This window comes from Lethenteron reissneri, chromosome 11 (genome assembly GCF_015708825.2).
Source record: "Lethenteron reissneri isolate LAM-NWPU_2019-01 chromosome 11, ASM1570882v1, whole genome shotgun sequence".
In the NCBI taxonomy this organism is placed as follows: Eukaryota; Metazoa; Chordata; class Hyperoartia; order Petromyzontiformes; family Petromyzontidae; genus Lethenteron; species Lethenteron reissneri.
The window spans coordinates 5,158,702-5,173,926 of NC_083789.1; the positions used below are offsets into that span (position 1 = coordinate 5,158,702).

At 53.5% G+C, this 15,225-nt stretch overlaps 1 protein-coding gene across 1 annotated transcript; it reads right to left on the reverse strand.

Moving 5' to 3' along the window:
- Positions 1-781: 781 nt before the first annotated feature.
- Positions 782-13,879, reverse strand: LOC133341314 (epithelial cell adhesion molecule-like). The gene is made up of 9 exons (XM_061549832.1): positions 13,533-13,879; positions 9,992-10,138; positions 7,324-7,576; positions 5,246-5,317; positions 3,611-3,674; positions 2,653-2,748; positions 2,282-2,473; positions 2,038-2,088; positions 782-1,568 (listed from the first exon to the last, which is right to left on the reverse strand). The coding sequence occupies exons 1-9, from the start codon at positions 13,600-13,602 to the stop codon at positions 1,539-1,541; spliced, it is 975 nt and encodes a 324-aa protein (XP_061405816.1). The 5' UTR covers positions 13,603-13,879; the 3' UTR covers positions 782-1,538.
- Between the last annotated feature and the right edge of the window lie 1,346 nt (positions 13,880-15,225).

The following is a 15,225-nucleotide window of genomic DNA, read 5'->3' on the forward strand; positions in this document are numbered from 1 at the left end:
CCAATTAGCTGCTAGTTCACACACCGGTGTGTTGTAGAGTAAACCCACAACATTTACAATTAAAGTACGACATTTCTCTGGTGATTACGAGAATTGTCAGTCAATTAGTAGTAAATAATTGGCACGTTTTATTCACGTGACAAACTTCACGAATTGTGTCGGTGGGTAAACGAGCGCATTTACATGTACGCGATCTAACCCAAAGAGAAAACCTTCCATGGATATTTGGTCGCGAAAGCCTCCGTGGCTAAACCGATCTTGAGAATGGCGAGTGTCGTCTCCAAATTGGCCCGCGACTGGGATTGGGGGAGTCAGCAGTTGCCGAGCCCTGGCACAGAGGTCGCAAACGGGTTTCGATTCCTTACCCGTACCCGGCCGCACCAAGGTCGCAAACGGGTACCCGTACCCTACCCGTATGGGTAGGGTACGGGTATCAGGTACCTGATTGCGACCTCTGGGATGAAGCCATGTTGCAGGCGCAGGTGGGTTGATTCTAGGAACTTGAATTGTGAGAAGAGACAAGACGTTGGGAAATGAGTGACAAAGAGTTACTCACCACTGACTCACGGTCTACCCGTACCCGGCCGCACCAGGGTCTCAAAACGACTGGGTACGGGTAGCCGGGTATCAGGTAGGGTACGGGTATCGGGTACCCGGTTGCGACCTCTGCCCTGGCAGCGTGGGGCAACGTTGGATCGTCCCGGAGCACAACCGCCATGGCCCGGCTTCGACAGAATTCCATGAAACTCACACACACGCGCGCTGTTTTGTCAGCGGCCCGCATTGTGTACGTAGATCTTTATTGAACATTTAAGCAGAACTGAGCGTAAAAATGAATGAGCAAATATATTTTTTTAAACAGTGTACAAAAGCATTGTTTAAAAAAAGAAAACCAGAGGAGCACACGTGTACACGTGTGGCCCCCTTATCGCAATGCCTTACTCAGTATTTCCATATTTACAAACACGTACTTTGTAGTTATATATAAAATAAAGTCATACAAAATGGCACGGCAGGAGAAAGAAGTACAGTACAGTGTAAATTGAGGCGTAAAATGTTTCCAGCGCAAACACGCGAGCCTATAATTCTACATGGGCAAAAGCTCAGACGTCGCACAAAAACGCCATTATTGTTATTTTTTTAATGGCAATGCAAAAAAACGACGGCGTGAAATCCTCGTGAAATCGGCCCCACGTTGCACGTCGCCACCGAAGCGCATCTCCAGCGATAACTCCTCATCGCCAAGCCCCCCCCCCCCCCCCCGCCAAACCTTGCTCTGCTGTGGCAAAAAAACATTTGCCCCGTTTCCCCCACACCCCAACAACAAAAATACCGGTGGAAAAGCGGTATCCGCCAACGTAAGAATCGGGCCGAATGAATGAAAGAATAAGTAGAAACCCAAGCACCTGTTAACGCAGCTACTGAAAAACGCAACCAGATCCCTCCCCACCACGATGCCCCGCTACGGGGTCAAGGGACCCCCCTCGAACAGAGCAGCACCCCGCGGCTCGAACTGAAGTCGAGCCCGGCCGGGAGATTTAGGCAGTGTCCTGCAGTTCCTGCTGCTCCTGCGGGAGTGTAGAAAGAGAGAGAGAAAGGCGGTGGTGGTCAGGGAGTGGTGCGGGGAGGGGCAAGGGGAAGAGCAATCAATTAAATATTAATTAATTACAGTGATTAGCGAAAGTTTTTGTCCCGCAAGCGCTGCCAGTCTGAGTGCAGCTTTCTGGGTCTGGCCGCGAGTGTTGGCCATTTTCTTTTCTCTCTGGGGCTTTCGCCACTCAACGACTGCGGGAATATTCACCTCGAGACGCTCGCGTAGGAGAGCGTGCCGAAAGTTTGAGATGATGATGATGGTAGTGATGTTGGTGAAGGTCGATGGCGAGGGCAGTGGAGATGGTGACATCGGAAGGTGGCTGCTGGTGATGATGGTGGAGTTGGTGGGTGGTGGTAACAACGGAGATGATTATGGTCGTGTTGTTGCCAGTAGTAGTGGTGGTGTTGACAATGGTATGTGGGTGATATCTGCTCTCCCCTGACCTTGTGAGCACGGTTGTACTTCTTGGTTCCTTGCTGCTTCTTCCACCAAAACTGGGTTACGAGACAGAGGGGTGAGGGACACACACGGTCAGGTGAACCATTGTCGCGCGTCTCTCAGACCAACTGACCATAGGTTTGGCCAACACCAGTTGAAATCTTTCCGGGAGGGGGTCAAAGGTCGGGTCAAAGGTAAGGTCAAAGGTCGGGTCAAAGGTCGGATCTCGACAGCTTGGATGTCACTCACGAAGATGACGGCAGCGGCGACGGCGGCGAGCACGGCGATGACGATGATGGCGATGATGCCGGGCGCCATGCGAGAGGGGCTCATGCGTGGTGGCTCGTCGTCGTAGAACCACACGATGGGCTTCCGCGCGTCTGGGTCCACCTCTATGGTTTGCGGCGGAGTATCACTCGTCTGCAGCTTGCCCGTCTTCAGCTGCGGCGCACAAGCGCACACACACAGGCGCACACACACAAACACACGCGCACACACCACCACCACAACGTGTTAACGGGCGGCGGTGCAGGTGGAGGTAGTTTGTGGGTTTGTAGCAGTGGAGGTGGCAGTGGTACTGGTTGCTGGTCGTGCTGGTGCTGCGTGGGTTTGAGTCGTACTTGTTTTTCTGCGAGGTAGGCGACTGTCGCAATGTCAGCCACGTTCCCGGACACGTTCTGCGTCAGCGTCACGATCATGTTCCGCGTGTCCAGCAGCTGCGGCACGACGAGGGGAGGGGAGAGACAGGGCAGCAGTGGAGAGTTCAAAATGCATTCCTTCACACTCAGCAATTGGCCAAATATATCTTCATTGTATAGCAAAATAAAAAACTAAATTAATCTGCACTGGGAATGGGGGGGGTCCTGGTTAGGTAAATGATTATTGGCGTGTGTGTGTGTCCGCATGTTTGTGTATCTGTATGCGTGGAGCAGTAGTGCAGCGGTTAGCGCACTGCGCTACGAACTCCATGACCAGAATTCAATTCCAACTCACGACCAGTAACAGTCGCGAATATTTGAACCGGTACTGGACCTCCCCAAGGGTTGCCTCAGCCTTGAATGGGTACCTGGTGCCATGTGTATACAGCAACACTGGGCGATAAAAGCAGCCAGGCGTGGTGTTGGCCTATCGCTCCTTTGTGTGCCGTGCCGGCCTTGCCTAAACACCCTGTTATTGCCTACATGGGGGATCTTTGTCTTTGTGTATAATCAATTTTGTACCTGTGGGACGCTGCAGCAAGGGGAGTAAGGTCAAGGATGTAATGTATATGGCACGGGGAAGGAAAGAGAAGAGATAACATAGGAAATGAGATGAAAAGGACGAAAAAGGAAGAGGTAAATGGGACCGCAGGGTCAGGAAAGATGAGGAGTTAAAGACTACGGACAAAGGCCTCGACGCTGCACGGAGCAGCGTCCATTTTCACAGGGGGCGGGGAGAGGGGAGGGGTTTAGAATGGGGGTGGCCATACATAATTCACGTGATTTGTGAGGGAGCCTGAGCTAATGTGTAAATAGATTTCAGTGCACGTTACATGCGTGTGTGTGTGCGCTGGTGTGGGTGTGTCTGGCCGTGACTTACTTGGACATTTTTGAACTGTTCAGGAAGAAGTTTGTAGTTCTTTTGGAGAATGTCCTTAACTTTCCTACGAGGGAAGGACATCGATTTTGTTTGAACATAAAACAACTGTATACATGTCAGCGAGTTACCAAATACAAGACCTCGACACTCACAGTCTATTCCTAGAGTTTGGCTAGAAATATTAATAATTATCCTAACAATATTCGTAAATTTGGTATTTGTGCTCTTATAGTGCAAGGCTTTTACGATCCCGCTATGTTTCGCAGACAGTCTGCTTCACTGTAGGGGGACGACGTTGCGACGTGTAAAAAGTTTTGCGGGTGGAATCCTCCGTAAAAATGTTTGCAAATTTGACCCACGACGGTCTGCTCATTTCCAATGACGTCAGGAGATGTTAACGCCTGCTGTGAAGACGATGCCGTACATCTTCATGGTTAGCACACCCGTAGTAATAACCAGGGTGCACATGGTCCGCCGAATTTGAACCGCGAACAATTCGATAAACGCGCTACGACTGGGTCATGTGTCCACCCAGTACGACTACTTCTACCAGATTTTAATCGCCCTTTCTAACCCAGCCATGGGGGCGAGATGTTAACTACCTTGCCTGGTATACAGGAGGTCGTGGGTTTAATTGTGACCCCGATGCATGTATATTTGGAGTTTGCATGTTCTCTCCGAGATCGCGTAGATTTTTCTCCGGGACCTCCGGTTTTTCCATCTACATTTAGAGCTCAAGATGCGTTTAGAGTATTTGGCTGTTCTAAATTTCCACGTGATAAGCCCACTTCCTTGATCTATCAATACGTGTAGGCCAGGAACTTTTCTGCAACAACAAAAAAGCAATATAAGCTGTGGGCTTTACCTCGTAAAAATAAAAGTTTAGTTTTAGTGTGTCTCTCCCCTGTGCTCGTGTTAGCAAATAGACTTCCGACAGCACAGCCCCCCCCCCCCCACCCACCCACCCTGAGCGGCCGGCTCCTACTCGATACGTCGAGCGGCCTCCCAACAGTTCATTACACTCCAGGCTCTGGGGATCACGTGGCCACGAGGCCTGCCACTTCGAAAACAGCCCGCAAAAGCGATACCCATTGTTCCCTGCAAGCATTTTATTAGCCGCACTAATCGGGTACCAGAGAAACTTTAGACTTCGCAGTATGTTGATAAACATCAGCGTTCTTAAATGAGATCTGGTCCTCGTGATTTTTGACAGGTTATCATTGGTTAACGCTTAACTGCGTGTTAATGCGCGATTAGGCAAAGGTATCTGAAAGCACAAAGTTCCTACCCCCGCTGTGTGCGATCAGAACAAAACATCCTAACAGAGAGAGAGAGAGTTCCTCCTCCTCCCCTTCTACCTCATCTCCCTCGACTACGTCTCCCTGCCCCTCAATTCACCTCTTCCTCCTCTTCCACTTAGCTTCCTCCCCTCCCTCTTCCTTCCTCTCCATCCCCCTTGCCCATCCTCTCCCTCCTTCCCTTTTCCTTCCTTTTCTGGACATCTGTGGAATAGAGCTTCATAGCTCATCAGATTCCTCCAATATGAATAGATTCTCTCTATATCCATCCTTCCCTCTTTTCCTCTCCCTCCACCTCCTCCATCCCTTCCCCTCCCCATGAGATCCCAAATCTTACTGCACATTCTGCGTCTTCTCATCGTCGGAGGGTTTGTGATCCATTGGTATGAAGAAGTCCAGCACGATTTGGCTATGAACAAAAAAACAAGGAGGTTAATGTTACAACACCAACAACATGACAACCGCTACGGTGGCGTGGGTACAGTGTAAGAATCCATGTTTTTTTTCTTTTGGGGGCTGTTTGACCATACTTCACCACGCTGGTCAGAGCGGTTTACTGAAGAGGGGATCTAGGACCAATTCTGATAGCATGGCAAGCCGGGCTGAACTAAGATCGCTACGGTTCATAGCGCAGCGCACGCTAACCCCTGCGCCACCACTCCCCGCGCAGAAAATCTACGCGCAAACGGTGATGTAATTCGTGCGCGTCGCTTCGAGGTGTCGTACTAGAATCTGGAGGACAGGTCTAGGCTTGAGGGCCGCATTCGTTAGCGGCATCGAGTTGTGCGTGCCTACAGTGCACGCAACTGGGACCAGCTGTGTGCGAGGGACCGATTAAAAGTAAGGGGTGAGAGGAGAGGCTGCACGCTGTGGTTATACAACGCTGCGCTGTGAACCTGTCGACACGAGTTTGATTCCCAGCCACGGCCAACATCCGTGGCGAGCTGTATCAGAACCAGTCCTACCCCCCTCCCCCCCTCACTAACCCACACTGACTAGAGTGGTGAAGTAAGGTAACTATTTTTTTAAATGCCCATAACCAACATTGGTGTGGAAAGGCCCTCTATCAATTGGTGGACTGAGAATAGTCTGGAATTTACTTTCGTTTGTTTCGAAGAGGAAACTGGTTGATGTCACCACAGCACAACTTTGTTCAGTAATCTTCAGCGTAACGAATGATGGAGATGGAACCCGGCGACGTGGGCTAACAATTACCCCTGGATTTGTCTAATTAAGTAAATTGCGGGTAATACACTTCCTCACTCACAAGCACCGATTATGATCATCCCAACTGCTCCACGATTACCACCACCACTAGGGACCAGACCACACGACCAACACTACCAAGACCACCATCACAATGGCAACAATTACATCTCTTGCTTTCACATGCGCTTCTGCGGCCGTCTGGAACGCTCTTCCTTCCGATATTTGGAAGCCACTTGGAGCTACACACTTTTAAATCATCTAGATTGAAATTTCGCCAGTAATTACAACTAGCTTCATTAGCCAGATTTGTGGAGAAGTCCACCTGTTTCGTTCCTTATATAGAGGCGTATAAGGAACGAAACAGGTGGACTTTTAATTACTTGCGAAACGTCGTACTTAGATTGTAAATGTTGTGACTTGGCTCTCCAACACACCGGTTAGTGCTGTACTAGTGACGAATTGGCATGTTGTGTTTACGTGACAACCCTTACTAGTTGGCTGTGTCGGGTGGTGGCGGGTTTTAACGACACATATTTACGCGATCTAACCTAAAAAAACTATATTATGGATGATATTGGTCCTGAAAACCTACGTGTTAAACTCATTGTGTTTAGTTTGTTGTTGGCTACGTACGGTGCGAAATAAGTTCAACACAAATACATACAACCAGGCCCTGACTGGCCCATAGGGCAGCAGTCCGGGAAAATGCCCAGTGTGCTGGTACATTCCGAGGGCTGGTGGGCTGGTCCGTGTGAGGAAATTGCAAATGTGATTAATAACTCAAATATTGTATTAACGTGTATGCTTCATTACTCATTTATGCTCTCACTTGCTATTAAATCCCCATATATTCGGCAGCCCTAAAGATTCTTCCTCACCACCCCCGCCCCCCATTTGTTTTTTTGACCCAACCTCAAATGGGGCTCCAATTAGGATCGCAAGGAAATTTGGGCCCGGTGTGTTTACAAGATACATGGGCCGATTTTTTCTTAGTCCCAGTCTGTCACTGCATACGACTACGACCCCCTCCACCCCCACCCCACCCAACCCACTCCACCCGCCCCCACCCCACCCGCCCCCACCCACCCCACCCACCCCCACCCCCACGCCCTCCACCCCCATCCCACCCACCCCACCCCCACCCCACCCACCCCACCCACCCCACCGCACCCACCCACGACGACCACGACAACCCCCAGCACTCACGAGCTCAACACGAGCTTGGGGCAGTCCACGCCGCTCTTGCTCTTGTCGGTGTTGCGCACCCCGGCGCTGTTGACGCACCAGCACTCCCCCGTGGCGTTGTCGCACTGCTTCGCCTTGAACTGCTGCTGCGCATCGCAGTCCGGGTCGTACAGTTCGTCCGTGTCCTGGCGGCCGCCTTCGGGCACCCCGCCGCTGCGCGAGCCCTTCTTCTTCTTCACCATCTCCAGGTGCATGAGGCGGCACTTGAGCGTCACTGCCTCGCAGGGGCGGCGGGGGGAAGAGACAAGCCGAGGGGGAAGTCTTCATCGGTTGTTCGGCAGGCATCGGCAGCCAGGGTCAATCCGCTGCTGGATGACGGCCCCGCCAACCCGCCGCCGCCACCGCCACCTCTCGCGATCTCGGAGCGCGATAATGAGCCCGAGCACACCGGCACGCACGACAGAGGTCGCAACCGGGTACCCGATACCCGTACCCTACCCGATACCCGTACACTACCCGATACCCGGCTACCCATACCCAGCCGGGTACGGGTAGCCGTTTGCGACCCTGGTGCGGCCGGGTACGGGTAGGCCGTGAGTCACTGGTGAGTAACCGTTTGTCACTCATTTCGGGTAGGGTACGGGTAGGGAACGGGTACCCGTACCTGGCCGGGTACGGGTACCCATTTGCGACCCTGGTACGGCCGGGTACGGGTAAGGAATCACAACCCGTTTGCGACCTCTGACCTTCGAGCACCGATATCGCCGCGCTCCATCGCCACTGTGGACATCGTCTCGGACGCGTTCCATTACTTTGGCCCTCACTTCCGTCGTCATACTTGACCGACGGCCATCGAGATTGAGAACACCAAGGGTGATTTTAACTATTGAAAAAAACATTTACCACGTAAGGCCCACTCGGCTATACAGCTCTTTTTCAGAAGCGACCTGGCCACAAATAATCGCCAAAACGAAGTGGCTTATCATGTGGAAATTTATAGCAACCAAATACTCTAAACGCACGTTATTTTATATGTGGAGGGGAAAACTCCAAGTATACAGGCGTCAGGGTTGGGATCGAACCCATGACCTCCTGTATACCAGGCAAGGTAGTTAACACCGTGATTTGGTTGTAGGCAACTTAGACGATGATGACAATGGGGAGCTTCATCTCGTGACGATGGTGAAAGTGTCGCAGCGACGGTGACGACAACAACCCCGATGACGAAGGTGGAGATGGCGACGATGACACCTGGGACCCTCGCCTCCTGGGTGACGATGATGACGACGATGATGATGACGTGATGATGATGACGTGATGATGATGATGACGATGACGTGACGACGACTAAGACGGACGTCTCGTGATGACGATGTCGCGTGTCACCACGAGACGACGAAGAGGAGACGGAATCCTCCTCTTATGACGATGGCAGAAATGATGCCGACTTTTTGCGAGCCCTCGTGATCCAAAGCTGCTGCGTGACCCCCCCCCCCACCCCATTCCGGGTGATTTGGTCAGAAGCAGTATCAGAATCTGTATTTAAACTGGAGGAATCCGATGAGGTCTGAAGCTATTTTTTCACAGATGTCCAGCGGTGCTCATGTGGGGTGTCACATTGAAGGTAATTGGAGTTCTCGGAAACAGGGCTCATTTGCTTACAGAATAGATCCGCGGCTTGGCGCGTAACTACAAGGACACGCTCGTCACATTTACCCTCCCTCATCTTTGCCCAAGGGGTCTAAGTGTCCCTACCCCCACCTCACCCCTACCCCCACCTCACCCCTACCCCCACCTCACCCCTCCCCCCACCTCACCCCTCCCCCCACCTCACCCCTCCCCCCACCTCACCCCTCCCCCCACCTCACCCCTCCCCACACCTCACCCCTCCCCACACCTGACCCCTCCCCACACCTGACCCCTCCCCACACCTGACCCCTCCCCCCAACTCACCCCTCCCCCCACCTCACCCCTCCCCCCAACTCACCCCTCCCCCACCTCACCCCTCCCCCCACCTCACCCCTCCCCCCACCTCACCCCTCCCCCCACCTCACCCCTCCCCCCACCTCACCCCTCCCCCCACCTCACCCCTCCCCCCACCTCACCCCTCCCCCCACCTGACCCCTCCCCACACCTGACCCCTCCCCCCAACTCACCCCTCCCCCCACCTCACCCCTCCCCCCAACTCACCCCTCCCCCACCTCACCCCTCCCCCCACCTCACCCCTCCCCCCACCTCACCCCTCCCCCCACCTCACCCCTCCCCCCACCTCACCCCTCCCCCCACCTCACCCCTCCCCCCAACTCACCCCTCCCCCCAACTCACCCCTCCCCCACCTGACCGCTTCCCCCCCACCTCACCCCTACCCCCCACCTCACCCCTCCCCCCACCTGACCACTCCCTCTACCTCACCCCTCCCCCCACCTCACCCCTCCTCCCACCTCACCCCTCCCCCCACCTCACCCCTCCCCCCACCTCACCCCTCCCTCCACCTCACCCCTCCCTCCAACTCACCTCTCCCCCCACCTCACCCCTCCCCCCACCTCACCCCTCCCTCCACCTCCCCCCACCTCACCCCTCCCCCACCTCACCCAACCTCACCCCTCCCCCCACCTCACCCCTCCCTCCACCTCCCCCCACCTCACCCCTCCCCCCACGTGACCCCACCCCCCACGCCGCCGAGTCTCACGTTTGTCGCACTTCTCCTCCTGCTTCTCCAGGTCGAGGAATTTGGGCTTGCAGGTGGTGCAGTCCACCTCGCAGTAGGTGAACTCGTTATTCGGGCACCGCATGCCGGCGCAGGTGTCCTGCTGACACGTGCTGGGCGCCGGGCACGCTGAGAGCAAAGACGCGGCACGTGCATGGGTGGGCAGCAGAGGGGAGATGGGGGGCATTATCGTGAGCATCATCAATCTATGGACAGAATCATCATCATGATTATCATCCTGCATGTTGAGCGTCTTTCGCAGCGTACGTAGCCGACCGTGCACAATCATCAGTGTACTCAAAATTACCCACGACTTTTATCATCGTCATCTTAATCCATGACGAATATACACAGCAGCCTCTCGTCGTAGTTGACGACTGCGAATTTAAAATGTAATATGCGAGGTTACTACCACAAACACCGCGAATACCATCCCAAGTGAACGTCCAAAGTTGCGCTAATTTTCCATGTACACTGGGACCGCCATCGCCACTTACTTAACACACCACGGTAACCGTCACCGCCATCATCAACGACAATCCCTCATCACGACAACCACCACCATTGTCATCATCATCATCATCATCACCGACCAATCCCTCCATCATCATCACAACCACCGTCGTCATGGTCACTAGCACGACAACCGCCATCTTGAACCATCAACCAAATTTAAACAATCTCCACCATCATCCCCTATCATCATCACAACCATCTGCACCACCACATCCACTGCCCTGACCCGCGGTCAGGGCATATTCGGCACACTCGTACCACCCCCAAAATCTCCAAATCACTTTCCCGCTCAAACGACGGGGGCCCTTTATCAAGCCCCTCCTGTTGACAGCCCTAAGCCAGCGGAGGAAATTCCACATTGCTATGACGGGGGCTTGAATATCCATCGAACCAACCCAAGCGGCTTTCCATGATGTGGTGTACTTGGGCGTGGTGGCAATTACCAAGCGGGGTTGGTGGACTGCGAAACTAAGAATCGTCGTACGAGATCGCCACGAGGTGGCCCAGCAGATGACAGTACAAGGAGTAGGTTTGCACCAAGCTCTTTGTACGAGTCTTGTTGTTGTTGTTGTGTACGAGGTAACCCCTCCAGTGTCGGGGGAGGCTTTCTCCGAGCACTCCGCGTTCATGAAACATAAACGCGGTTCGCCCGAGGAATACAACTGAACGGAGGATTGTCGCGAAATGGGGGACACCGCCTACAATATACCGTGTGGAATTATTCACGATAATCGTGTGGTATGATTCACGATAATCGTGCGGTATAATCCACGATATATCGTACGAATTGATCCACGATATGAGCCACGATACGATATCATTCACGATAATCGTATGCCCCCCTAAGTGGAAATCAAGATTGATACATATATCGTTTATACACAGTAATGTATCGTTATTATCATCGCTCATATCATAGCTTCACCATTCCCTCCCCCCGATAATTTGTTATCGTTGTTATGATGAAAGCTGTAAAGTTAATAGCTACGGTCCATTACGCATTGTAAGATAAGGAGAATATCTAAATCTTTGCCGGAGTTATTGACGGCGTGGCCTCAATGTCCACGTCATCGTTAATTTATTTCATTGCAACTTGTATCAATCTAGAACGTTTACATAATTAATCGTTACGGATTATATAATCGTTATATAATCTATAGATTGCAACTATTACGAAACATGTTTTGTGTCAAGCTTGATTTACGCCGAGGGGCTTTCAAATAATAGTGTATAATATATTATAAATACATTTTACTTTTATATTTCCTTACACGAAGTGGGGAGGGTGGGGAGAGATGAGGCAAAGCAACAACCATTTTCAACAAAAAAAACCTGAAATATAATGACATTGTAATGACATTTCAGGATTTCACCATCGCGATAATCGTCATCATATCGCCAACAAAACATTATGGGGCCAAAACCGAGGTCACCAATCGTGTGTACAACAAAGACGGGGTCACCGCATGGCGCGGCGCTTTCAGACGCGCTTCTGCGGCCGTCTGGAACGCTCTCTTCTTTCCGATATTCGGAATTCACTGGGAGCAATGCCACTTTTAACTCATCATCTAGATTGAAAACTCATTTCGTTAGAGCTGCTTTCTGTGTATAGTTTGTTGTCCTTCCCCCTCCCCCACGCACCTCCGATTAGCACGGTTGGCTACGTACGGTGCGAAAGAAGTTCGACAACATACATACCCTCGTTAAAATCGAGTCTTAAAGACTCCAGTTTTCCAGGGAGTCCAACACCACCACCACCCCCCACGAGCCACGGCGATGAGCCAAGTCCACGTCTCGTTTTATCCGATTGTGGCGCAATGTTGGGAGTTCAATTATCTTTGTGTTTTTGAAACCTCATGTTGCGTGGGGAGTTTATCTTGTAAACGCACAACTGCTCCGTGGCGATGATGCAAACACCCAATTTGCGACGTAGACTTAAACGAACCGAGCAGAACTCAAAAAGTTTGATTTATTTTTATTTAACACAAAAAAACCAAGCGATGTTTCTCTTTTGCCTCGAGTCTGTTGTAATTCCCTCACCACCAGCACCTCCGATTATCGCCGCTGGCTACGTGCGGTGCGCGAAAGATGTTTAACAAACGTGTAACATACATACGGATAAGCAACAGAGAGAGAGAGAGAGATGGGGTAAAGGAATTGCGTCGTTTTGAAAAGATCCGAAACCGCCATCACCACCACGCCCTGCCCAGAGAGAAAGGGCGCGAGAGAGAACACGAGAGATGCCCTCTCCCCAAGCACTCTTCCCTAAGCACTCACGAATTGCCCCATTTCACTGCATGCACATCGCACTGCTCCTACACCATCCTCGTCTGATGAGCTGAACGTTATTAAATCTGCAGCGAGCGAGATAAACCACATCCCTTAGTGAAAACTAATTGCTCCGTCGTCTTTGAAGAGATGCCCCCTTCCTATTAATCCTCTGCGTCGGACTAATGTCATTTCATTGATTGACCTTAAAAAAAACTAACAAAAAACACGTTAACATCACCTTCCTTCCGAGTGTAATGTCTTCATACTGCCCTTCTGCTGCCCTCTCCCATATCTCTGCCCCCACCCCCTCCCCGCCACCGCGTCTAATGCCAAAACGCTGCCCCCTCTCCTGCTACTCTTCTTACTGCCCCTTATGCTGCCCCTTGTTCGTCATTTAACCGTCCTACCCATTGCTCACTGCCCTCCCTGCTGCCCACGTGTCCTGCTGCCCTCTCCGTCGCCTTCTCCCCGTCGCGCTCGCACCGCCGCCCGCTCCGCTTCTCTCTCCGCTGCCCAATCCCACCACGACTGCCCTTCACGACTGCCCAACATTCACCGTGGCCAGATTTTCGTTAATCGGTGCCCCCATCTCCTCTGCTGCCCTTTTCTCTCACCCACTGCTCCGCTCTGCACCACCCCCCCTTCTCTCTCATCACCGCCTGCCCTCTCGCGTTACCGCTGCCCCCACCACCACCTCCTCCTCCACCTCTCACGCCGCTGCCCTTCTCTCACTCACGTGATTGGGCCGCGCTCACGCAGAACATCGCCACCACCGCGACCACGAACAGCGGAGTCGTCGTCGTCATCTTCGTCGTCTTCGTTGTCGTTGTCACGATCGTCGCCAAATTCCCTCCTCGAGTGACACCAAAAAAAATAATTTTGTTTTTAAATTGAAATATCACGGCTCAATAATTCCTCTTCTTGATTTGCTCGTTCCGTTTGGGTGTTGGGCGAGGGGGGGGCAATTCTCAACGCTCGTTACGAACGTTTAGGCGCGTTAATTTGTTGTTAAAGTTGTCGGCAACAACAGGCGAAGTGCTCCTCGCTGGTGCACGAGTCGCGCGTGGAATGAGCGGAGAGACAACGGGGCGGGGCGCACAAGCGAGGGCCCCTCCCCTACGTCCCCCCCCTGCACCCCTCCTCCCCCCTCCCCTACGCCCCCCCCCCTCCCCTACGTCCCCCCCTCCCCTACGTCCCCTCCCCCTCTACGCCCCCCCTCCCCTACGCCCCCCTCCCCTACGCCCCCCCTCCCCTACGTCCCCCCCCTGCACCCCTCCTCCACTACGCCCCCCCCCACCTCCTATACGCCCCCCCTCTACGTTCCCCTTCTCTACGTCCCCCCTCTACGTCCCCCCCCTCCTCTACTCCCCTCCCTCTACGCCCCCCCTCTACGTTCCCCCCCCTCTACGTCCCCCCCTCTACGTCCCCCCCCCTCTACGTCCCCCCCCTCCTCTACTCCCCCCCCTCCCCTACGCCCCCCCCACCTCCTATACGCCCCTCCCCCTCTACGCCCCCCCCCCTCTACGTCCCCCCCTCCTCTACTCTTCTTCCCCTTCCCCCCCCTCCATCCCCTCCCCCTTTCCCCTCATGCCCCTCCCCTCCCCCACCTTCTATCCACTCCTCCCCTGTAACCCCTCCCTTCTACCCACCCCACCCTTCACGTCGCACAGGTGGGAATCCACCCCCCCCCCCTTCATCTCCATAATTCGGGCACCCCCCCCCCCTTCCTTACCGCCATCCACCCATCACCCGTCGACTCCACAGGCGACAGCCCCTCCCCTCAACCCCCCCCCCCCCCCCACATTCAATCCGCCCCCTCACGTAGCACAGGTGAGAGCCCCTCCCCCACCTCCCCCCCAAGCCGCCACAGGTGAGGCTACACCACGTGATCACCTATTTACAGCCCCGTCCTGCAGCCCGAGGGGCTATGGAGGGGAGGGGAATGGAGGGCTGGTGTAAGGCAGGGCTGGAGTGAGTAAGGTAGGGCAGGAGTGAGTAAGGCAGGGCAGGAGTAAGGCAGGGCAGGAGTGAGTAAGGCAGGGCAGGAGAGACGAGAGGTGGAGAGAGAGAGAGAGACGAGAAGGGCAGGGAACGGAAGAGGGCTGGAGGGAATATGGGAGATGAGGCAATGTCTGGAGCGGTGAGGGCAGGGCTGGAGAGAGAAGGGCAGCAGAGGGCAGAGGAGGCGAGGGCAAGGGCTGGGGCGAGGAGGATACACAGAGGGCAAGGAAACAGGGCAGGTGTGTAGAGGGGGAGGTTAAGACGTGAAGTTGCGGTGATTGGGATCGTGTGAACCATTAATGATGGCTGTGTACACACATTACACTCTACATTTCAATTGCGGGCAACTGTTGTGTGTGGATATCTGATGACAGCTGATGGTTGTTGCCGTTGCGGATTCAGGGGCATTGCAGTAGGGGGCAACAGAG